The sequence below is a fragment of the Eubalaena glacialis genome, chromosome 2 (genome assembly GCF_028564815.1).
Source record: "Eubalaena glacialis isolate mEubGla1 chromosome 2, mEubGla1.1.hap2.+ XY, whole genome shotgun sequence".
Lineage (NCBI taxonomy): Eukaryota > Metazoa > Chordata > Mammalia > Artiodactyla > Balaenidae > Eubalaena > Eubalaena glacialis.
Window position 1 is genome coordinate 27,946,006 of NC_083717.1, and position 22,545 is coordinate 27,968,550.

Genomic DNA, 22,545 nt, shown 5'->3' on the forward strand with positions numbered 1-22,545 from the left:
AGGTGTTTCCCACAAGACGTCCTCAGGACCACATGCACGTGTGAATGAGGGGCCTTGGAGCTCTTTCTGTTCAGGGGAGGACCCCGGAAATTGGCCTCTGAGGGGTGATCATTGCGCTGTCTGGGTGCATCTTACGAGCGTCTTCTGTTCCTTCCGGCTGGTCCCCCGGGCTCTCCTGGGTCACAGTGGTGTAGTCAGTGATCAGGTGGCGAAGTGGGGGTGACAAGCGAGGTCTGCAGAGAGTGTGTCGGTGGCTTGTGTGGCCACATGTCAATTTCCAGAGTACTGGGTTGTCTGGACTGTTAAAACAGCCATTAACAACCCCGAAGCGTGGAAGAACTGAAGTCGTGCCTGGGTGTCCCCTATACTTTTTCTGCCAAACATGTGAGTCTGACTCCTTGGGTCTCCAGGGACCCGCATTCCACGGAGACGCTGCAGTCCTTCCTGAAGGCCATCGACTGGGCCAAGTCTGGGAGGTTCACGCAGCAGGACATCAACGAGGCAAAGCTCTCTGTCTTCGCCGCCGTGGACGCTCCGGTGGCTCCTTCAGACAAAGGTATCGGGCGTGGGTGACGCGCCTCGAGCCGCAGTGTCAACAGCCGGGACCCCCCACGTGGCTCCCCAGGCTCGCGCCCTCCCAGCCTCCACGCGACCGTGCGTCTCAGCCGAGTCGGGAGGAGAGCGCGCTGTGGGCGCGTGACGGGCAGCGGTGTGACCTTTGGTGGAAACAGGCTGTAAAGGGCCAAGGTGGCCACATGCCGCTCCGTCCTGTCACTTGTGCTCACTCAGGCCTGGACTGCTTCCTGTGTGGCCTCTCGGATGAGGCGAAGCAGGCGCACCGCGAGCAGCTCTTCGCCGTCCGCCACGAAGATCTGGTCGACGTGAGCAACAGGTGAGTAGGAGCCAGGTGGTTTAGTGCCCAGACCCTGCGGCCCTCGCTGGTGCCTGAGTGACCCCCACCCGTCCACCTGCAGGTACCTGGGCGCCGGGAGGAGCACACATGGCATGGCTCTGCTCGGACCAGACAATGCGAGCATTGCCAAGGACCCGTCGTGGGTGATTAGATAGCAGATGACCCTGACTCCATGGGACTTGGCCCAGCCTTAGGCCTCCTGACACTGAGCTCTGTGCTTTTCTGACCTTTAAGTTATTATTTTTTTGCAAAACTCTTGATCATATGTATATGTGATCATATATATGTATATATCATTCTTATGATTTTTGCCTAAGAAGTATTGCCTGGCAAGTCAGACGAAAACGTTTCTGTCTTGAAGAAGGAAATAGAGTGATCACGAAGAAATTAACTGAAATAATCATGCACTAAGTGCCAGAGATGCCCAGATTATAGTTTTTAAGACTGTCTAATGCTATGAATGCTTATTTTACCTATTAATCTTAGAACACATATTTTAAAAATAAAAGGTGACTCTGACCTACCTATGCTTTATAGTCATTATTATTTTAAATCACTTTTTGTTAAAGCAGTTTTTAGGGCCTTTATGGCGAAATGCACGAGCAAAGGGAGGGACAGAGGTGTCCCGACGTCTGCTCTCTACTCACCCCAGCGGCGGGGCCGTACCAAGGCAGCAGAGCAGCGGGTGCAGTGGACGGGCCTGGAGGACACGGGGCTGGGGAACGGCATCAACTTTGACTCCGGGATCTGACTCCTCCACCCCGTCAGGCTGTCATATAGAAAGGAAACTGCCGGCCCTGCCTTGAAAGGAACTGAATCCCCTCCTCCTCCAGGCGCACAGCTGGGGCAGAGGAGCTCATGTCTAAAGACTCAGGTGCGCATCCACCCCCGCCCCCCCCGGGGGGGTATCACCTTACCTGGTGCCCTGGTCCAGGGCCTTCCTAGTGCACTTGGCGAGTCACCCACGCGCCTGCCAGCCAGTCAGAGTGCCACCTCTTTCCTCCGGGTGCCTCTGTCCTTGCCTGTCTGTCTGTCTCCCGGCTCCCCAGAAAACATGTGCCTGTATCTGCCGACAAAACCCTGAGAGCCACTCACACACCCTGAGGTTTTCAACTCCCACTTAGAAAACAAAGAAACCGGGCACTGTGGTTGGCTTTTAGCAAACGTTTAATTCTGCGGGATCCGCAGTTTGTGAAGCAGGACACAGAAGACAGCACTGCTGACACCCCGTGCCGGGGGCCAGGGGACGGGGAAGGCGGGCCGCGCTCAGGGTTCACTTGGACGATGCTCGCGTAAAGTGCTCATAAATAACTTAAACGTTACAAAACGGGCAGGTGGGGCATCTAGATGGTGGCAGGCTCATCGGGGCCACGGGGCTGCACAGGCTCCAGCTGGCCCGCGTCCGACACCTCGAAGCTGGCCTTGTACTTGGCCAGGATCTTCATGAGGGGCCGCAGCTTCAGCCACCACTGCTCCTTGGGGATCCTGTGCCTGCAGGAGGGGGAGGGGCGGCTGAGCAGGGCCTGGGACCCCCACCCAGCGGGCCTCCCTCCCTCCGACAGGGCCCCGTGCACTTACTCGAAGTCCGTCTCCTTCTTCAGCTCGGCCACAGGCTGGAAGAGCAGGTTTCTTTTGCTTATTCCCAGCACACAGACGGAATCGTCACTTACAAATCTTTTTCCTATAAGACAGAAAATGATGTAAGAAAATGAGGGGGTGAAGTCAAGGTAATGGCACAAATAACCAAGGTCTGGAGTGAAGGGAGGACGAAGTGCTGCAGGCACTGAAAAGAAAAGAGGGTATTACGAAGATTTTCATGGTAAATTTTATTAAAATTTAGATGAATTGAGAATTTCGTGGAAAATAAAAGACAGATTCAAGGAACAAACACCAGCAGGTCTATAAACACTGAAGAAATTCAGCCGTCAGCTTTCCCTGCACAGAAAGTAGAGCTGGGATGCAGGTAGAGGTTTAGCAAACATCCAAAAATCAACAAAACTTGCCTTAGAAATGCTCTCCCCGGGGAACCCCTGGCCTCTTAAAAGCTAGAACAAGGCTGCCCACCCCCCACAATGGACAGGGACAGAGCGGATGGGGCCAGCCTGCAGTGAGAAGAGCATGCACAGCCGGGGGTGTCGGGGACGCACCCCAGGAAAGCAAGGTGGGCTTAGCACTAGCAAGTCGGCTGAAGGAAATTCAAGTGACTGTCTCATTCGACTCAAAAGTGTTATAGCCTTCACGACTGAAAAACTACTTAATGAACATCAGAGGTATCCAGTAACTATCAAAGACCATCAGCAAATAATGAGTTGCAGAAAGAAAGACTTCAGTTAAATATTAGTAAGAATTCGCAGTCATGAAACATTGAAGGCATTCCTTGTGCCATTAGGGTCGAGAACAAGACAGGATTTCTGCTGTCACTATGTCAGGATTTCTCTGGAGGGAACACAAACACCCACAAAAAGTATCAAGGAAAAAACCAAAAGGTTGTATACAGATGCCATATGTGTGGATAATAAAAACCAAAAGAAAAAAAATGTATCTACAAATAATTACTAGAATTAAGAGTGTGTGTAGAAAGTTACTGATTGCAAAAATCAGAGTACAAAAATGAGTTGTATTTCTGTACACCAACTATAAGAAACTGTAATACCATTTGCAATAATATATATTTTTAATAAATTAATTTATTTTTGGTTACATTGGGTCTTCATTGCTGCTCGCAGGCTTTCCCTACTTGCAGTGAGCAGGGGCTACTCTTTGTTGTGGCACGTGGGCTTCTCATTGTAGTGGCTTCTCTTGTTGCAAAGCACGGGCTGTAGGCGCACGGGCTCAGTAGTTGTGGCTCACGGGCTCTAGAGCGCAGGCTCGTGGCGCACGGGCTTAGTTGCTCCGCAGCATGTGGGAACTTCCCAGACCAGGGATTGAACCCGTGTCCCCTGCATTGGTAGGGGGATTCTTAACCACTGCACCACCAGGGAAGTCCCATACAATAATTTATTTTTAAAATCACTAAGTCAGGAATAAACTTATCAAAAGATATGCAAGATCTTTATGTAAAACAGTGCTTTAATAAGATAACAAAAGGCCTAAATATATGGAGATTAAATGTTCATGAGTTAGAAGTTCAATACTTTAAAAATGTCAGTTCTTCCTCCAAATGATTTATATTTAAATGTAACCACCACCCCCCCCCAAAAAAAAATCCAACAGAATTGATGGACCTTGACACAAAGGGCCAGGAATAGCCAAAACTGGAAGAAGGCCCAGGTAGGACTTGCCCTACTAGGTATTAGTAGTTGTTCACAAAACTGGAACATTGGCACGGATCGGTAACTGAATGCCAAAACATCAACCTAACAATCCAGAAATAGTCCCTTATGTTTTTGGATACCTGATCTATGATGGCGTTTATACTGCAGGGTGGAAAAAAAAAAATAGATTTTTCAATGACTGGCACTCAACTGTACACATGGAAAATATTACACCTTAAACTGCATATCAGTTCAAGTGGATTAAAGAACTAAATGTAAGAGGTGAATATTTTAGTAACACAAAAAGCTCAAATTTTCAAGGACAAAGTTAAAAAAATTGGGTACATTAAAATTAATTAAGAGCACTTGGGATTTCCCTGGTGGTCCAGTGGTAGAGAATCCGCCTTCCAATGCAGGGGACACAGGTTCGATCCCTGGTTGGGGAACTAGGTTCCCACACGCCACGTGGCAGCTAAGCCCAGGCACCACAACTTCCGAGCTTGTGCCGCGCGCTGCAAACTACAGAGCCCACGCACCCTGGAACCCACACATCACAACTAGAGAGAGAAAACCCGCACGCCACAACTAGAGAGAAGCCCGCGCGCCACAACGAAAGATCCCACGTGCCGCAGCTAAGACCCAGTGCTGCCAAAAAAAAATTAAAAAAATAAAATGAATGTTAAAAAAATTAAGAGCACCTCATTAAAAGATAACCTTGCAGAAAATGACAGGGTTTGCCACAAATGGGAGACACACGTCTGCAACATGTGACTTTGACAGAATATAAAATATGGACTTCCTTATATTAAAAATTCCTCTAGAATGATCCATAGGCAGGAAGGGCCTGGCGCTTCCCTCATAACCTAGAGGTTTAGCCACTTACAGCCACGGCGGGGGGGGGGGGGGGGCCGGGGGGCTGTCTCAGTCCCACCCAGCATCACAGCAATACTTCAAAGGTGATGGGTCCATCGGGTGTGGCCCAGGGAGGGAGGGGATCGCGCCCCACAGGCGAGCCTGGGGTGGGTGAGACTGGTCTGGAGAACCGGCCCACTCCCAGGTCAGGGCGGGACCCAGAGGCCCTGGTCCGGCCGGGTGGCGGGAGGGCAAAGATGGGCCACAGCGATGGTCTCAGAAGCTGGCCCTACAGCCGCATCAGAGGCAGGTCAGGGAAACGCACTCTGCTTCTCTCACCTAAACCACAAAACCAGAGCCTTTGAAGGTTTAATCCTACAAAGTGAAACCCTGAAGGAGAGCCGGGGAATGACATCACCAAATCCCAAGGTTGCTGCCAGTGGGACGGAGTCAAACGTGGAGGGAGGACCCGCCAAGGAGGACATAGTCCAGGCACCTCCCCATCCTCTGTCATTTTCTCCAAAAAGAGAGGCCGTAAGGAATCAATGAAGAAGCCAAGTATCTTAAGTAAAAGCCAGTTCAGAGCGTCCACGAGGCAAAGAAACACAGCCAGGAAAGCTCCCATCTGGGGCCTTGCTAGCGGAGCCCTCACGAGCTGGCAGTCTTCCATTAAAGGAAGACAGATGTTGCCACGTGACTGGACTGCCTCCCTCAGTAATGAGCATTTTGTGTCATTAATTACTTTTATTCCTAATTATAACCTGAGTCTTAAGCAGCAGCCACAGAGTTGAGTGAGAGCTGGTTCTGTCCCGTGCAGTCTGAGGCCGGGTGGAAGCCAGGGAGAAACGGGGGCCCAGAGCACGGCCCCCCAGCGCTGCGGCCACCCGCTGCCCACTTGGTACCTCTCCCCGCAGACTCCTTCAGCTTCCTGCTGATCCACTGCATGGCTCGCGCGGAAATTTTGGTTCCAAAGTTTCTATCAAATGGAGAAGGCGCCCCACCCTGTTGGTGGTTAGAATTACCTGAATGTTAGTTACACAGCGACACCTTTCTGACTGTTAGTTTTTTTTAATGGAATAGAAATTAAAATGACTATTTAACAAAATTCACATCACATTTCTGAGAGACTCAGATTTGTAAATATGGGTTTTGGGGGGTTTTGTTGCATATTTCTATCTCCTTGTATATGGCTGGGACCAAACCAACCAAAACAAACCCCATAACTCCTGCAGCCAAAGCCCAGCCCATGAGGCATCTCAGTGCTTCCCCGAAGGAGGAGGCTTTTAATCAACCAACGGGTCAACGAGCATCTTTGTTATTTTAGAATCTTCAGCAGGATTCCTTAACCTTGTTTTGGGGTAGGTTATGGGGGTGGGGAGGGGTGGTCACAGTTCCTTTAAGAATCTGATCAACTGTGTGGGCTCGCTTTCACAAAGGCGCACACATGCCCACCAGTCAGTCCATCATGTAGTTTCAGGGGATTCAGTGCATTAATGGGCCCTGGGCTACAAGTTCCTAAGACACAGGACTGAGCGGTGGTGATGGACAGGCCTGCCGTCAGGGGACCGGGTCCCTCCACGCCCGGCGCCTGCCTTGTCGTCTGGGTGCATTTACATGTGTACCCCAAGATTCTTCCCAAATCGCTCCAATTTGATGCAAATCTCAAAGAAGTATCATCTGTCTGAGATTCCAATTGAAATGGGTAATAAGGCCTGATACTGAATCAAGTACTTAATTTGAATGTCTATCCACTCAACTGGTGTCACTATTTATATGAAAGTGGATGGCTTTCCTTAAAAAGCCCATCTGCCCAAATATCACAAACAGTGGAAAGGATTCCTGAGGCTGGTGGTATCTGGTGTAACAATAACACAGTTCAGATGTTGATTTTAATCATCTTGGAATTTACCCATGAATACACATTTTTTTCCAAAATGGCTAAAATAGGACACCCATCTGAGAAAAGTCACAGGCATCTGGCCGCCTCCCTAGCCCGCGGCCCACCTGCTGCATGTGACCCAGCACGTTCTTCCTGCAGTCGAACACCCCCTTGCCCTCCTCTGAGTAGAGCTGGTAGATGAAGTCGGTGGTGTAGTTCTCACTGCAGCTCTCGTTCCTGAAACACACGGCAGCTCGCTCCCATCCTGCCCGCCCGCTGCACACGGCCTTCTCTATCAAGGTCAGCGGCTTAGTTAAAGAAATGACTTGCAGAATCTTAAACAAGAAAACTGACTACACAGCAAAAATGAATTTTTAAAAATTACCGTCCAATTATTTAAATGCCTGCAAGTCTGAACACAAAGCAGCACAATGACTCCGCTCATTTCTGCAGGATTCAGAGCGAGATCGTGCAGAGAAGTGGCCGCTCACGGGGGGGGTTAGGCGAAGCGGGTTCTTTCTGAGCAGCCGGGGCTCAGCTGGGGGCAGCCAGAGGCCCCTTACCTGAGCACGAGTCCCCTCTGGATGGTGGTCTTCATCTTCTCTGTCAGGTGCTCCACGTTGGACTAGGAAAGAGTGTTCCCTTAGACAGGACACTTTTGTTAAGTGCCTACTGTGTGCCGGGTACTGTCCGGCCCTGTGACAGTGGCAGCGGGGAAGTCGGGGCAGCTGCTCCGAGTTCACCTCGTAGCGGAGAGGACAGCAGACGAGTGATGTATCAGCTAGTGACAAACGCCAGGGAACCTGTAACCCAGCAGCCCACGGCCACGGCAGGGGGAGGGGGGTGTCACTGAGTCAGTGCCACACATGGCGTCCATGGGAGACGCTTGCCCAGATGAACGGTTTCCCTTGAACACATCAGTGTGTGTATTCCATGTACTCGCCTAGAGCTGATACCTTCCCTCCACTGCTCCTTATCCATTTCCATGACAGTGTTTTCTATCTCAGAGGAAAATACCTGTTATCTGACTTTATACAGAAACTCGCAAAACTGCCTACCAAGCATTTTCAGGCCAGGAGAAACCTAGAGACTCAAATCGGTGCACAAATTTTCTAAGGAAGGACTATTGTGTCTTGAGAAAGGAAATGTGCAAGAAAGGGAGAGAGTGACACAAAAGCAAACATTTTTAGAAAGAAGCACGCTGCAGGTAGTGGGTGTATTTCCTGTCCTGGCTTTAGCTGAAAACACCTACTTTGCTGCGTCCCTGCCTGGTCAAGCCTCCCCGGTGGGCGCCGGGCAACCCTCATTACGTCCTGCGGTCCCAGGGGACGAGGGGCTCCTCCAGGCAGGGGTGCTGTCCTCCAGCTGCTGCACATTTCGCCCCACTCAGCCACACAGGGACACCCGAGCTCTGGCCATTGTGTGTACCCCACAGCCTGGACATCCGTAGCCATAAGCCGGCAAAGCACCGGGCCCCCTGAACACGTCCGCGTCCCTGTGGGTGTGGGGCCTTCCCAGGAAGGGCGATAACTGCTTCATAGACAAGAGTGTAACAGACAGAAACTTACAAGCTTGGGTTAAAGAGCAGCAGGTGCCCTGAAATGTGTCTGTTCCTGCTGTTACCCTGTCACTGCGGACAGAGCCCTAACGCGTCACTGGCGTGAGCGCCGCCAGGGGAGGGGGGGGCCCGAACCTGGCGCATCACCAGTGCCTCTGTCGACCCATCAGGCGGCAGCACCCCCGGCCCTGTGTCCGCGTACCTGTAGGTCCCGGATGTCGAAAGGCTCCTCGAAGATGTAGGCGGCATCGGCGCCGGCAGCCAGCGCCCCCATGTTGGCCAGGTAGCCGCAGTAGCCCCCCATGGTCTCGATGATGAAGACGCGGCGCTTGGTCCCACTGGCCGACTGCTTGATGCGGTCACACGTCTGCACAGAAAGACACAGTCAGGCCACGTGGGACAACACCCCACAGCCCGGCCCTGACCTTGGTTGGTGCGCTGGGGCCCCCGCGCCCTCTGCCCACGGCCTCGCGGGGCTGCACTGCCGGGCTTGTCGGGCTCGGGCAGCGGGCAAATCCCTTGCTTTATTTTCTCCTGGAAAGCCCCGAGGACGCTTGGATCTGGCTGTCCTCAGTCTATCCCTGGACTATCTCCCGTGGGGCACCTCTCCCCAGAGCCGGACGATGGTTCCAGACCTGCCCCCGGAAGACTCGCCGATACACAGATGGCCGTCCGCCCCCTCCCAGGAAGTGCCTGCACCGGGCCCTCGGGGACACAGAAACCCGTCCAGCCGCCGTCCTCTCTCGGGGGAGCCTGCAAGGCCGCTGCCCTGGTCTGTCCACCACACACGCTCGTGTCCGCATCTGGCCTCGCTCAGCCCTTCAGGAGCATCACACCAGCCCCCCCGCCCGCCCCAGGGGCCTCTCACGGCCTGCTCGTGGGGGCTGGACTGCGGCCCCCACAGACACCCAGGGCCTCGTGCCTGGAACCTGAGACTGAGCCCTTATGTGGGAATGAAATCCAGGATGCGTGGTCGCCAGGACTGCAGGTCCCCTCATGCCAGGGGCTCTGGTGACACCTCGAGGCCTCTCTCCACAGGAGTCACCACAGTACAGGTTTCTGCAACTGAGTAATTCTCTGATTCGGGGGTGGGGTGCCTTCCTCGCTAGACCGCAAATCCCATGAAGACGGGAATCGCACAGTCAGCGCTCAGTGTCTGACAATGAAAGAAAGAAAAGCAGGCAGCATCCTGCCCCATCCATCAACCAGTCACGGGTAACCGTACAGGGTTCCCTAAATCAGTCCGAACAGCTCTGAGTCCAGAGTGAAATCTTAAATGGGGGGTGGGGGTGGGGGCTTGGGAGACCAGGGGTCACGTTTCGGGGAAAAGAGGTTTGTGCACCAAAGTATAACACCACCAATGGGAGGTCCTCACTCCAGTGCCTCGGGTTAAACGTGAAGGAGCTTTTTGATGAACAAACACAGGCTCCCTTCCATCATTCCTGGCTATACTTTCAATGTGTTTGATGGATCATCACCCTCCCCAAATAGTTAGATTGATTTAATCAAAATTCAGTGCGTGCTTCAGCCGGTGGGCAGCTCCGCGTTCTCCAGGAGCCAAGATGGGAAGAAGAAATCGCATCAAGGCGACCATCTTGTCTTCCTGGTACTTAGGCGGGGATGCGGGTGCCCGGCAGTGTGGGGGTCACAGGGGGCGGGAGGGTTTCCACGGGCTCCTTTACGTGGCCTTCAAGCACTTAAACCTCCCTGCCTGGTCTTTGTCTCAGAGGAATTCAGGGCTGGGGGGTGCACAGGTTCCTCCCAGAGCTGCAGGTCACGTGGGTTCCTTTCCTGACCCAGCCTGACACTGAAGGCGGAGAGTCACCGTCACTAACGCAGAGAGCAGCTCTGTAACCACCTAAGGGCAAAGCCCCTCTCCTGCGAGGCGAGTACCTGCGTCTCGGCCTGACTCAGACGGTGAAGAGGGAGCCACCGCGGGCACCTGACAGCTGACACGGCCTGGGCGGCTGGGAGCCCCGGGGAGCCAGGCGCTTAAACGCCTGTCAACTCTCTCATTCACCCAGGTTGTGTCTGAGGCTTGAGTTCACTTGATCTAAAAATAGCAAGTCCTCCCAGCAGCGTCTCATCCAATTACCGAGAGCAGGGCTGGCACGGAAGAGGCCGCAGGACCGCGTGCCCCAGTCCCTGGTGGGTGGTACAGGGCCGGCTGGCTCTGACTTCTGGGGTGAGAGGAGGGCATCCAGGAGGGCCGACGCCCCTGCCCGGCCCGGACCAGCCCTGCCGCCTTGGCCGCTGCGGGAACATCCCCTCTCGCCCAGCGCTGGCGCCCTCTGGCGGGGACAGAGGATTCCCCAAGAAAAATCCCCGGGAATTCTCCACTGGAGGAAAATCCTCAAGTTATTCAAAGTCCCAGAACTGCTCACATTTTGCCACGTGGGTGCTGTAAACATAAAGCCCAACGTGAAAAGATGAGGTGGCGCTTGGAAGGGCGTTAAGATGGGAAAGAGCCCCATGGGCTCGGGCACGAGGACACCTCGGCGCCCAGTTACGCACCCCCTTGGGGGTTCCCATCCACAAGGCACAGGCGGCTGGTGAGGTCGGGTGGCGGGTGACACGTGCCAGGTAGGGGCGGGAGGGTGACAGTGAGGGCGGGCGTCTGGAGGTACAGACAACGCCCTGCGGGGGAGTGGGGGGGGATGCCCGTCCCCCACCAGCATCTATGGCCGGGGCTACCTGATGGAAGCGGGGAGGCTAAGTGCTGGGCCCACAGAGCCCCCATCTTGGGGAGCAGAATGCCCCAGACGTGCCCGTCGGCCTGGACTGCAGAGGTCCTGGTGACGGCCTCCCCCCGCCTTGCAGTCAGGGCCTGCACTGAACCGCTCTTTCCCAGCGGTCTGTGCCCAGCTGAGCGTGAGAACCCTCCAGCACAGAGGGCTCTGAACCTCTGTGGGGGCGGGGGGGCCTGATGGGGCAGGACACGCCCCAGAGCAGAAGCCGGGTGGGCGGGGCTCAGAGGCGCTGGCCCCGCAGACAGAACGCGGGTGACACCTGCGCTGCTGGACCCCCACTCGGATGCGGAGGGGAGGGGCTGCGGGTGAAGCCCCCGAGGGCAGCGCCCTCACACCACAAGGAAGGGCGTCTGCTCCCCGTGGCCCGTAGGCGGCTGGACTCTCACGCCCCTCGGGACCGTCTACACTCCCCCGCCCCAACCTGCTCCATGTCCTGTCTCCTCCAGCAGACCACGCGGCCAGCTCGTCACCTGGGGACCTGGCAGCAGCCTCACCACACTGGGAGGCACCTCAGGCCTCTGGTCCAGGGGGTGCAGGAACAGGGATCACCCAGAGCACCCATGGAACAGCCTATTTTTAGTCGGAACAGGTGGGCTCACCCCCCGGGCTCACCACACCCCCTCCCAGAGAAAGAGAAGCTGGGTGGGAAGTGACGCAAACTTGAGCTGACGATAAACTGGGCTCATTTGTCCTGGAAGATCGGATGGGGTCCCCCTTCCGTTTCTCCTTGAGGGGGAAAGACAGACCCTACGGGTTCCACCTGATGGGCTGTCTTCTTGCGGCAAAGAAACAAACCACGACGGCAAACACAGCAGCTCTTACTTCCATGACCACATTCAGTCCGCTGTCACAGCCCACGCTCAGGTCTGTGCCTGGGACGTTGTTGCTAATAGTGGCAGGCACCACGCAAATGAGGACACAAAACTCAGGGTAGCTATAGCGCTCCTTCAACAGCCCAGCGAGCTGTGGAGAGCCTGAAGCAGGATGGGTACGGGGTCAGAGGGAACGTGCATCCATGCGGTCAAAGGGGACACAGAAGTGGGGGACCTGGGGTGCAGGAGGGGGGACTCAGAAGTGGGGGGCCTGAGGTGCAGGAGGGGAGACTCAGAAGTGGGGGGACATGGAGTGCAGGAGGGGGGCCCCAGCAGTGGGGGGACATTGGGTACAGGAGGAGGGGCCCAGCAGTGGGGGGACATGGGGTGCAGGAGGGGTGATCCAGCAGTGGGGGGACATGGAGTGCAGGAGGGGAGACTCAGAAGTGGGGGGCCTGGGGTGCAGGAGGGGGTACAGACCAGTGGGGGAACATGGGGTGCAGGAGAGGGGACCCAGCAGTGGAGGGACATGGGGTGCAGGAGGGGAGGCTCAGAAGTGGGGGGCCTGGGGTGCAGGAGGGGGGACCCAGCAGTGGGGGCACATGGAGTGCAGGAGGGGTGGCTCAGAAGTGGGGCACCTGGGGTGCAGCAGGGGGAACCCAGCCATGGGGAGACATGGGGTACAGGAGAGGAGACAGAGAAGCGGGGCGCCTGAGGTGCAGGAGGGGGGACCCAGCAGTGGGGGGACATGGAGTGCAGGAGGGGAGACTCGGAAGTGGGGGCCCAGGGTGCACGAGGGGGGACCTAGCAGTGAGGGGACATGGAGTGCAGGAGGGGGACACAGCAGTGGGGGGATATGTGGTGCACGAGGGGAGGCTCAGATGTGGGGAGACATGGAGTGCAGGAGGGGTGACCCAGCCGTGGGGAGACATGGGGTGCAGCAGGGGGGACCCAGCAGTGGGGGGACATGAAGTGCAGGAGGGGAGACTCGGAAGTGGGGGCCCAGGGTGCAGGAGGGGGGACCTAGCAGTGAGGGGACATGGAGTGCAGGAGGGGAGACTCAGAAATGGGGTGCCTGGGGTGCAGGAGGGAGGACCCAGCAGTGGTGGGACAAGGGGTGCAGGAGGGGAGACACACAAGTGGGGCGCCTGGGGTGCAGGAGGGGGGACCCAGCAGTCGGGGGACATGGAGTGCAGGAAGAGACTCAGAAGTGGGAGTACATGGGGTGCAGGAGGGCAGACCCAGCAGTGGGGGGACATGGGGTGCAGGAGGAGAGACTCAGAAGTGGAGGGCTTGGGGTGCAGGACGGGGGCCCAGCAGTGGGGGGACATGGAGTGCAGGAGGAGAGACTCGGAAGTGGGGGGCCCAGGGTGCAGGAGAGGGGACCCAGCAGTGGGAGGACATGGAGTGCAGGAGGGGAGACTCGGAAGTGGGGGGCCCAGGGTGCAGGAGGGAGGACCTAGCAGTGGGGGGATATGTGGTGCACGAGGGGAGACTCAGATGTGGGGGCACATGGGGTGGAGGGGAGAGTCAGAAGTGTGGGGCATGGTGTGCAGGAGGGGAGACTCAGAAGTGGGGGCCCTAGGGTGCAGGAGGGGGGACCTAGCAGTGGGGAGACATGTGGTGCAGGAGCGGAGACTCAGAAGTGGGGGACATGGGGTGCAGGATGAGAGACTCAGAAGTGGAGGGCCTGGGGTGCAGGAGGGGGGACCCAGCAGTGGGGGGACATGAAGTGCAGGAGGGGAGACACAGAAGGGGGGCACCTGGGGTGCAGGAGGGGGGACCCAGCAGTGGTGGGACATGGAGTGCAGGAGGGGAGACTCAGAAGTGAGAGTACATGGGGTGCAGGAGGGCAGACCCAGCAGTGGGGGGACATGGGGTGCAGGAGGGGAGGCTCAGACGTGGGGGGCCTGGGGTGCAGGAGGGGGACCCAGCAGTGGGGGGACATGGGGTGCAGCAGGGGGGAACCAGCAGTGGGGGGATATGGGGTGCAGTAGGGGAGACTCAGAAGTGGGGGGACATGGAGTGCAGGAGGGGGTACCTAGCAGTGGGGCGACATGGGGTGCAGGAGGGGAGAGTCAGAAGTGTGGGGACATGCGGTGCAGGAGGGGAGACTCAGAAGTGGGGGGCCTGGGGTGCAGGAGGGGGAACCCAGCAGTAGGGGAACATGGAGTGCAGGAGGGGAGATTCATAAGTGGGGGGCCTGGGGTGCAGAGGGGGGACAGAGCAGTGGGGGTACATGGGGTGCAAGAGAGGCGACCCAGCAGGGGGGGACATGGTGTGCAGGAGGGGGGACGTAGCCGTGGGGAGAATATGGGGTGCAGGAGAGTAGACTCAGAAGTGGGGCCCTTGGGTGCAGGAGGGGGGACCCAGCAGTGGGGGGACATGGAGTGCAGGAGGGGGGGACCTAGCAGTGGGGGGACATGGAGTGCAGGAGGGGAGACGCAGAAATGGGGTGCCTGGGGTGCAGGAGGGGGGACCCAGCAGTCGGGAGACATGGAGTGCAGGAAGACAGACTCAGAAGTGGGAGTACATGGGGTGCAGGAGGGGGTACCTAGCAGTGGGGCGACATGGGGTGCAGGAGGGGAGAGTCAGAAGTGGGTCACCGTGGGGGTACATGGGGTACAAGAGGGGGGACCCAGCAGGGGGGGACATGGTGTGCAGGAGGGGGGACGTAGCCGTGGGGAGATATGGGGTGCAGGAGAGTAGACTCAGAAGTGGGGCCCTGGGGTGCAGGATGGGGGACCCAGCTTGGGGGGACATGGAGTGCAGGAGGGGAGACTCAGAAGTGGGGGGCCTGGGGTGCAGGAGGGGGGACCCAGCAGTGGGGGACATGGAGTGCAGGAGGGGAGACACAAAAGTGGGGTGCCTGGGGTGCAGGGGGGACCCAGCAGTGGGGGCACATGGAGTGCAGGTGGGGAGACTCAGAAGTGGGGCACCTGGGGTGCAGCAGGGGGAACCCAGCAGTGGGGGGACATGGGGTGCAGCAGGGGGGACCCAGCAGTTGGGGGACATGAAGGGCAGGAGGGGAGACACGGAAGTAGGGGGCCCAGGGTGCAGGAGAGGGGACCCAGCAGTGGGGGGACATGGAGTGCAGGAGGGGAGACTCAGAAGTGGGGGTCCTGGAGTGCAGGAGGGGGGACCCAGCAGTGGGGGGACATGAAGTGCAGGAGGGGAGAAACAGAAGTGGGGCGCCTGGGGTGCAGGAGGGGGGACCCAGCAGTAGTGGGACATGGAGTTCAGGAGGGGAGACTCAGAAGTGGGAGTACATGGGGTGCAGGAGGGCAGACCCAGCAGTGGGGGGACGTGGGGTGCAGGAGGGGGGACCCAGCAGTGGGGGGACGTGGGGTGCAGGAGGGGGGACCCAGCAGTGGGGGTACATGGGGTGCAAGAGGGGGGACCCAGCGGAGGGGGGACATGGTGTGCTGGAGGGGGAACCCAGCAGTGGCGGGACATGGAGTGCAGGAGGGGAGACTCAGAAGTGGGGCACCTGGGGTGCAGCAGGGGGAACCCAGCAGTGGGGGGACATGGGGTGCAGCAGGGGGGACCCAGCAGTGGGGGGACATGAAGTGCAGGAGGGGCGACCCAGCCGTGGGGAGACATGGGGTGCAGGAGGGGAGACACAGAATTGGGGAGCCTGAGGTGCAGAAGGGGGGACCCAGCAGTGGGGAGACATGGGGTGCAGGAGAGGGGACCCAGCAGTGGGGGGACATGGAGTGCAGGAGAGAAGACTCGGAAGTGGGGGGCCCAGGGTGCAGGAGAGGGGACCCAGCAGTGGGGGGACATGGAGTGCAGGAGGGGAGACTCGGAAGTGGGGGGCCAGGGTGCAGGAGGGGGACCTAGCAGTGGGGAGACATGCGGTGCAGGAGCGGAGACTCAGAAGTGGGGGGACATGCGGTGCAGGAGGGGAGACTCAGAAGTGGGGGGCCTGGGGTGCAGGAGGGGGTCCCAGCATTGGGGGATATGGGCTGCACGAGGGGAGACACAAAAGTGGGGCGCCTGGGGTGCAGGAGGGGGATCCAGCAGTGGGGGCACATGGAGTGCAGGAGGGGAGACTCAGAAGTGGGGCACCTGGGGTGCAGCAGTGGGAACCCAGCAGTGGGGGGACATGGGGTGCAGAAGGGGGGAATCAGCAGTGGGGGGCCAGAGGTACAGGAGGGGCGACCCAGCCGTGGGGAGACATGGGGTGCAGGAGGGGGGACCCAGCAGTGGTGGGACATGGAGTGCAGGAGGGGAGACTCAGAAGTGGGAGTACATGGGGTGCAGGAGCGGAGGCTCAGAAGTGGGGGGCCTGGGGTGCAGGAGGGGGGACAGAGCAGTGGGGGGACATGGGGTGCAGGACGGGGACCCAGCCGTAGGGGGACATGGGGTGCAGGAGGGGATACTCAGAAGTAGGGGGACATGGAGTGCAGGATGGAGTACCGAGCAGTGGGGGGACATGGGGTGCAGGAGGGGAGACTCAGAAGTGGGGGGCCTGGGGTGCAGGGGGGGACCCAGCAGTGGGGGACATGGGGTGTAGGAGGGGAGACTCAGAAGTGGGGGGCCTGGGGTGCAGGATGGGGAACCCAGCCGTGGTGGGACATGAAGTGTAGGAGGAGAGACTCAGAAGTGGGGGGCCTGGGGTGCCGGAGGGCAGACCCAGCAGTGGGGGACATGGGGTGCAGGAGGGGGGACACAGCAGTGGGGGACATGGGGTGCAGCAGGCGGTACCTAGCAGTGGGGGGACATGGGGTGCAGGAGGGGAGAGTCAGAAGTGGGGGGACATGGAGTGCAGGAGGCGAGACACAGAAGTGGGGGGCCTGGGGTGCAGGAGGGGTGACAGAGCAGTGGGGGGACTTGGGGAGCAAGCGGGGAGACTCAGAATTGGGGAGACATGGGGTGCAGGAGGAGAGACTCAGAAGTGGAGGGCTTGGGGTGCAGGAGGGGGGCCCAGCAGTGGGGGGACATGGAGTGCAGGAGGAGAGACTCGGAAGTGGGGGGCCCAGGGTGCAGGAGAGGGGACCCAGCAGTGGGGGGACATGGGGTGCAGGAGAGGGGACCCAGCAGTGGTGGGACATGGCGTGCAGGAAGGGAGACTCAGAAGTGGGGGTCCTGGGGTGCAGGCGGGGGGACCCAGCTGTGGGGGGACATGGAGTGCAGGAGGGGAGACTCAGAAGTGGGGGGCCTGGGGTGCAGGAGGGGGACACAGCAGTGGGGGAACATGGAGTGCAGGAGGGGAGTCAGAAGTGGGGGACCTGGGGTGCAGGAGGGGTGACCCAGCAGTGGGGAGACATGGAGTGCAGGAGGGGAGACTCAGAAGTGGGGGGCCTGGGGTGGAGGGGTGACAGAGCAGTGGGGGGACATGGGGAGGAAGCGGGGAGACTCAGAATTGGGGAGACATGGGGTGCAGGAGGAGAGACTCAGAAGTGGAGGGCTTGGGGTGCAGGAGGGGGGCCCAGCAGTGGGGGACATGGAGTGCAGGAGGAGAGACTCAGAAGTGGGGCACCTGGGGTGCAGCACGGGGAACCCAGCAGTTGGGGGACATGAAGGGCAGGAGGGGAGACACGGAAGTAGGGGGCCCAGGGTGCAGGAGAGGGGACCCAGCAGTGGGGGGACATGGAGTGCAGGAGGGGAGACTCAGAAGTGGGGGTCCTGGAGTGCAGGAGGGGGGACCCAGCAGTGGGGGGACATGAAGTGCAGGAGGGGAGACACAGAAGTGGGGCGCCTGGGGTGCAGGAGGGGGGACCCAGCAGTAGTGGGACATGGAGTGCAGGAGGGGAGACTCAGAAGTGGGAGTACATGGGGTGCAGGAGGGCAGACCCAGCAGTGGGGGGACATGGGGTGCAGGAGGGGGGACCCAGCAGTGGGGGTACATGGGGTGCAAGAGGGGGGACCCAGCAGGGGGGGACATGGTGTGCAGGAAGGGGGACGTAGCCATGGGGAGATATGGGGTGCAGGAGAGTAGACTCAGAAGTGGGGCCCTGGGGTGCAGCAGGGGGAACCCAGCAGTGGGGGGACATGGGGTGCAGCAGGGGGGACCCAGCAGTGGGGGGACATGAAGTGCAGGAGGGGCGACCCAGCCATGGGGAGACATGGGGTGCAGGAGGGGAGACAGAATTGGGGCGCCTGAGGTGCAGGAGGGGGGACCCAGCAGTGGGGGGACATGCGGAGCAGGAGAGGGGACCCAGCAGTAGGGGGACATGGAGTGCAGGAGGGGAGACTTGGAAGTGGGGGGCCCAGGGTGCAGGAGGGGGGACCTAGCAGTGGGGGGATATGTGGTGCACGAGGGGAGACTCAGATGTGGGGGGACATGGGGTGCAGGAGGGGAGAGTCAGAAGTGTGGGGCATGGTGTGCAGGAGGGGAGACTCAGAAGTGGGGGCCCTAGGGTGCAGGAGGGGGGACCCAGCAGTGGGGAGACGTGCGGTGCAGGAGCGGAGACTCAGAAGTGGGGGGACATGCGGTGCAGGAGGAGAGACTCAGAAGTGCAGGGCCTGGGGTGCAGGAGGGGGGACCCAGCAGTGGGGGGACATGAAGTGCAGGAGGGGAGACACAGAATTGGGGGCCTCGGGATGCAGGCTCAGGTGAGGGCTCAGGACCCGGCACACCAGGGGGCCAGGCATGCGGGCAGCAGAGCGGGGGCCGGGGCGGCGCTGGGTTAGGGCTGGAGAAACAGCCTGTCCCTTCTTGGCATCTGGGAGGAGGTGAGGGCAGCCACTGGGGGTGGGCGCTGGGGGAGAGCTTAGGGGCTGGGCCAGTCTGCTGGGACCCACAGAGGAGACGCAGTGCCAGCTGCCACAGCCCTGAAGGCAGAGCTTGGGGAGCCCCCTCCCCTCGGGGCCCTGTGAATCTCACACAGAGCAGCGCTGGGTGCCCTGAGCCCCGAGTTGGTTGGGATCCCAGTGAAACCGTTGGGCTCAGATGTCAGAGAAGCGGGCCTTCTCAAGCACAGGTCTGGGTCCGGATCCCCCGCCTCAGTGTTAGTCAAAGTGACCCGGGTCCCTGAAGCCACAGCTCCAAACACGGCCAGATGCTCCGCAGAACGTGTGCCCAATGGGCCTCCGCCCCGTCCGTCTTTATTCCTCCCGCCTAAAACCACCTTGGGGTGCCTTCTGCAGGAAAATTCACAGGCAGGATGGACCCAGGCCTCCCAGAGGGCTGTGCTCCCTGCCCACCCCCTACTCCTCTCCCCATCCATTCCCTAGAGTCCCAAACAGGCCGGGTTTCGGGGGGCTGCAGCCCAAGGACGCGTGGATGGAGGACCGCGGGGGGTTAGTCCAGGGAGTGGCCGGGAGAAAGGTGAGGGGCTCCAGGGGGTTGCTCACCTGCCTCTCGCTCCCTCCACCCGGCCTGGCTCCCAGTCCCCACACGGACCCTCCTCCGCCCCAGTGCAGCTCAGGACCACTGCAGGGCCGCCCGGATCCGGACGTGAGCCCCACAGTTAGACGGACTCCTGGGCTGTCTGAACCCCCGCCCCCGGGACACTCTGGGTCAGGGGGCGCACGGCGTAGCGGGCGGACAGGGGCGCCGGCACCTTGAACTCTGACGGCGGTTCTACACCTGCAGGTGCTCTCCACCCTCTGGTCACCATCACTCCCCTGCTTTTCCTCTGATCTCCAAGAAAACGGGAGGGACACTGGGGGCCCGGGGAAAACCCTGTCCAGGACGTGAGCCCGAGGTCCTGGGGGCGACGCTGTGCCACCCACACCGACGTAATTCAGGGCCACCAGCAGAGCTGCAGCCACGGCCACCTCCCGGGGCCCGGGCAGCCCCGAGGTCGCTTCAGCTGTGGTTCTGAAGGGGACGAGCGTGCTGGTTCTGAGGAGTAGATGCAATGCACAGCCTCACCCTGTGGAGTCCCTAAAAACCTGCCCTGAGGCGTTAACTCTGCCCCAGAGATGCCGGGACCTTACGAGGCATTAAATCCCTCAGCATCTGTTTCGGGGGACATGTCTGTAAGCTCAGCGCACAGGCTGACAAGGAGTAGGTGACAAGAGGACAGCGGTTAAGTGTCCAGAGGATGTGACAGCTGACCACATGAGGCCACCCCGGGGTCCTCACCCTAGGCCCTGGGGACATTCTGGCCACCTCAGGCCCCTCCCCCAGCACGGTCCTGCCTGCTGCCCCACTTCTTGTAAGTGTCCGGCCCAGCCGAGGTCCAGCCCGAACCCAGGCCTCCTAAGAGACTCAACCTCACTGTGGCTTAACACACACAACCCTGGGAGAAACCCAGAGACTTCAACACGCCAGCCCGGCCTTCTGTCCCCCCAGCTCCAGGATCCCACTGAGCAGGCCTGGGGAGGCTCATCCTGACCACCGCCTGACCATCCTTCATGAACCACAACAAGACACCCTACTTAGGCCCTCGGAGCATCACTTCCACCCACCTTGTAAGGACGGCCCTGGCCCAGTCACGGACAGGCATTGCCCACTTTACAACTGTGAGCCCGGCTCCGAGAAACTTGTATGAATAAAAACCTGAATGTAAAGGGTCGCGTAATAATCTCAAAATCCCTTGAAGGGAAGCAGGATGGATCATTTGGAATTTTCCCTGGACTTATTCTGGTTTTCAAAGTTTCAACAACACACGTAAGAAATCTTTATCACCTGGAAAAATCATGCTTTGTAGCAGAGGAGCCTGGAATTATAAAGTGGGAGAATCCCGTCCTGCCTGAGGGCGCGTGAAACATCACAGGGCGGGAGCACCGACCTTGGTCAGGACCCACCGACGACCACTCCCCGGGTCCCCGCCACCCCAAGGGGGTCTAGTTAGGTGACAACTAGGAAATGAACTTCCGTTGCTTCTACTGCAAGCGTGGAGTGAGCAGATTCAGATCCAGCTATGCAGGAGAAGCAGTAAGACAGCGATGACATTCATTTTGCGACAGACATGACCTTTCAACTCAGAGCTTGAGCATCGATCAGGAGCTGAATTAGTCCCACAGCAACGAAAGCACAGACGGTGTCACCGGGGAGGCACAAGCAGCGGCAGGCAAGAGGGCAGGGACGCGGGTGAGGAGGTCCAGCGTGGGGACACAGGCGACACTGGAGGGCTTTTTAGTAAAGAAACTGCGGAAAGTTTAAGAGGCTCAGGAAAGCAAGAAACAAGCATTGCTTACCACGTAAATTCTATTTTAAAAGCTTTTCTTTTATCTACCAGTACTATAGAGAGAGATTTGATGCCATGGGTTTAAGGAAAAAAGCTTAGAAAAACAGTCACAAGATCTACGTCTTGCAAGGAAAATAAAATGTGAGAATTTACTGAAAAATTTTAGATGCCGAATTTTTTTAAAAAGGGAGTGATGCATTCTGTGTTAGATACTGATCTTCAAACTCCAGTGTGATTTCCCAAGCGTGATTTACAAATACAATGATTAAGAGGTATTTCTGTGTTTTGTTATGGCCTTTTGGCTAAAAAAAAAACCAAAAACACATTCAAATAACATATTATTTTCGATGTGCTTTATCGTCCCAGTCCACAAAGGGGAAGATGAGGATGAGGCTATCGGCCGAAACCAAAAGTAATACGATGGTTTAAAAGAGGATTCAGGTCAATGAATAAAATTATAAAATCTTTAGTCCAGCTTCTACCCTCGAATATCAAAGCACGGGCCAGTGGACCCAGGATTTATCACAATAATGTGTTTTAGACTTTTGGTAAATTTAGCTCAGCCAAAAAAAATAAAAGGCATTTAAATGAATATCCACGTCACTGTGACCCAAAACTACCCGCGCTACAGATGACGTCACCCTGGCCGCGGCACAGGAAAATAGTGGCAAAAGATCTTTGGAAGCCGAATCGGTGATTGTCAGACTTTCTTTTTTTTTTTTTTTTTGGCTGCGTCAGCATGTGGGATCTTAGTTCCCCACCGAGGATCGAATCCGCGTTCCCTGCATTGGAAGCGCGGAGTCTTAACCACTGGACCTTTTTTTTTTTTTCTTTTTTTTAACTTTTCAGCAAACCACCCTAGCGCCCTGGTTCTGTCTCGAGTGCACAGGTAGATAAAAGTGGGCCACGCGCCCTGGGTTAGTGTCTGTGGCACCTGCTCTGCTGCCAACACTCACGTCGGTGATGGTGTTGAGGGCGGTGTCTGCCCCGATGCTGAAATCGGAGCCGGGCACGTTGTTGGAGACGGTGGCGGGAACCATGACCATGGGGACGCAGAACTCCTTGTGCTTCTCCCGGGCGGCCGACAGCTCCAGCAGCCCCAGGTAGGCCTGCAGATGAGTGTGTGCGGTTGTGGGGATGGCACGGGGGCGGGGAGGGAAACGCATCGCCATCACGGGCAGCGCTGCGCCCAAGGTGAGGCTGCAGGCATCGTCCCATCGGGGTGAGACTAAGCCGCTCACGGGTGAGAGTCTGACTGTTTGAGGTTCTCACATTTTCTTTAAAGGAAACAGAAAGGTCAACATGGGACTGATCTCGGCTGAATATCAAAAATGAAGGTGGACAGTCCAACATGTAGTTAAAAGATAATGATCTGGCCCCATCACTGCCCTCCTCTCCGAATAGCCAATGGGCTTCCAGTTCAAGAGAGAAGGTCTTCTCT

At 58.0% G+C, this 22,545-nt stretch overlaps 2 protein-coding genes across 6 annotated transcripts in view; one reads left to right on the forward strand and one right to left on the reverse strand.

Moving 5' to 3' along the window:
* PITRM1 (pitrilysin metallopeptidase 1) overlaps positions 1-1,419 on the forward strand; it is a 32,180-nt gene extending 30,761 nt beyond the window's left edge. For all 5 annotated transcript variants that reach the window (XM_061179701.1, XM_061179702.1, XM_061179699.1 and 2 more), the window contains 3 exons: positions 411-556; positions 790-892; positions 975-1,419. In XM_061179701.1, the coding sequence (XP_061035684.1) occupies positions 411-556; positions 790-892; positions 975-1,068 (343 nt within the window). In that variant the 3' untranslated portion in view covers positions 1,069-1,419. The remainder of the gene's footprint in view (positions 1-410; positions 557-789; positions 893-974) is intronic.
* A 643-nt stretch (positions 1,420-2,062) lies between these two features.
* The window catches only part of PFKP (phosphofructokinase, platelet), a 72,607-nt gene continuing 52,124 nt past the window's right edge, over positions 2,063-22,545 (reverse strand). Inside the window, exons 16-22 of the mRNA XM_061179704.1 lie at positions 22,061-22,213; positions 8,659-8,823; positions 7,462-7,523; positions 7,024-7,135; positions 5,922-6,021; positions 2,492-2,594; positions 2,063-2,404 (exon numbers count right to left, since the gene is read on the reverse strand). Coding sequence (XP_061035687.1) covers positions 2,257-2,404; positions 2,492-2,594; positions 5,922-6,021; positions 7,024-7,135; positions 7,462-7,523; positions 8,659-8,823; positions 22,061-22,213 — 843 coding nt within the window. The 3' untranslated portion in view covers positions 2,063-2,256. The remainder of the gene's footprint in view (positions 2,405-2,491; positions 2,595-5,921; positions 6,022-7,023; positions 7,136-7,461; positions 7,524-8,658; positions 8,824-22,060; positions 22,214-22,545) is intronic.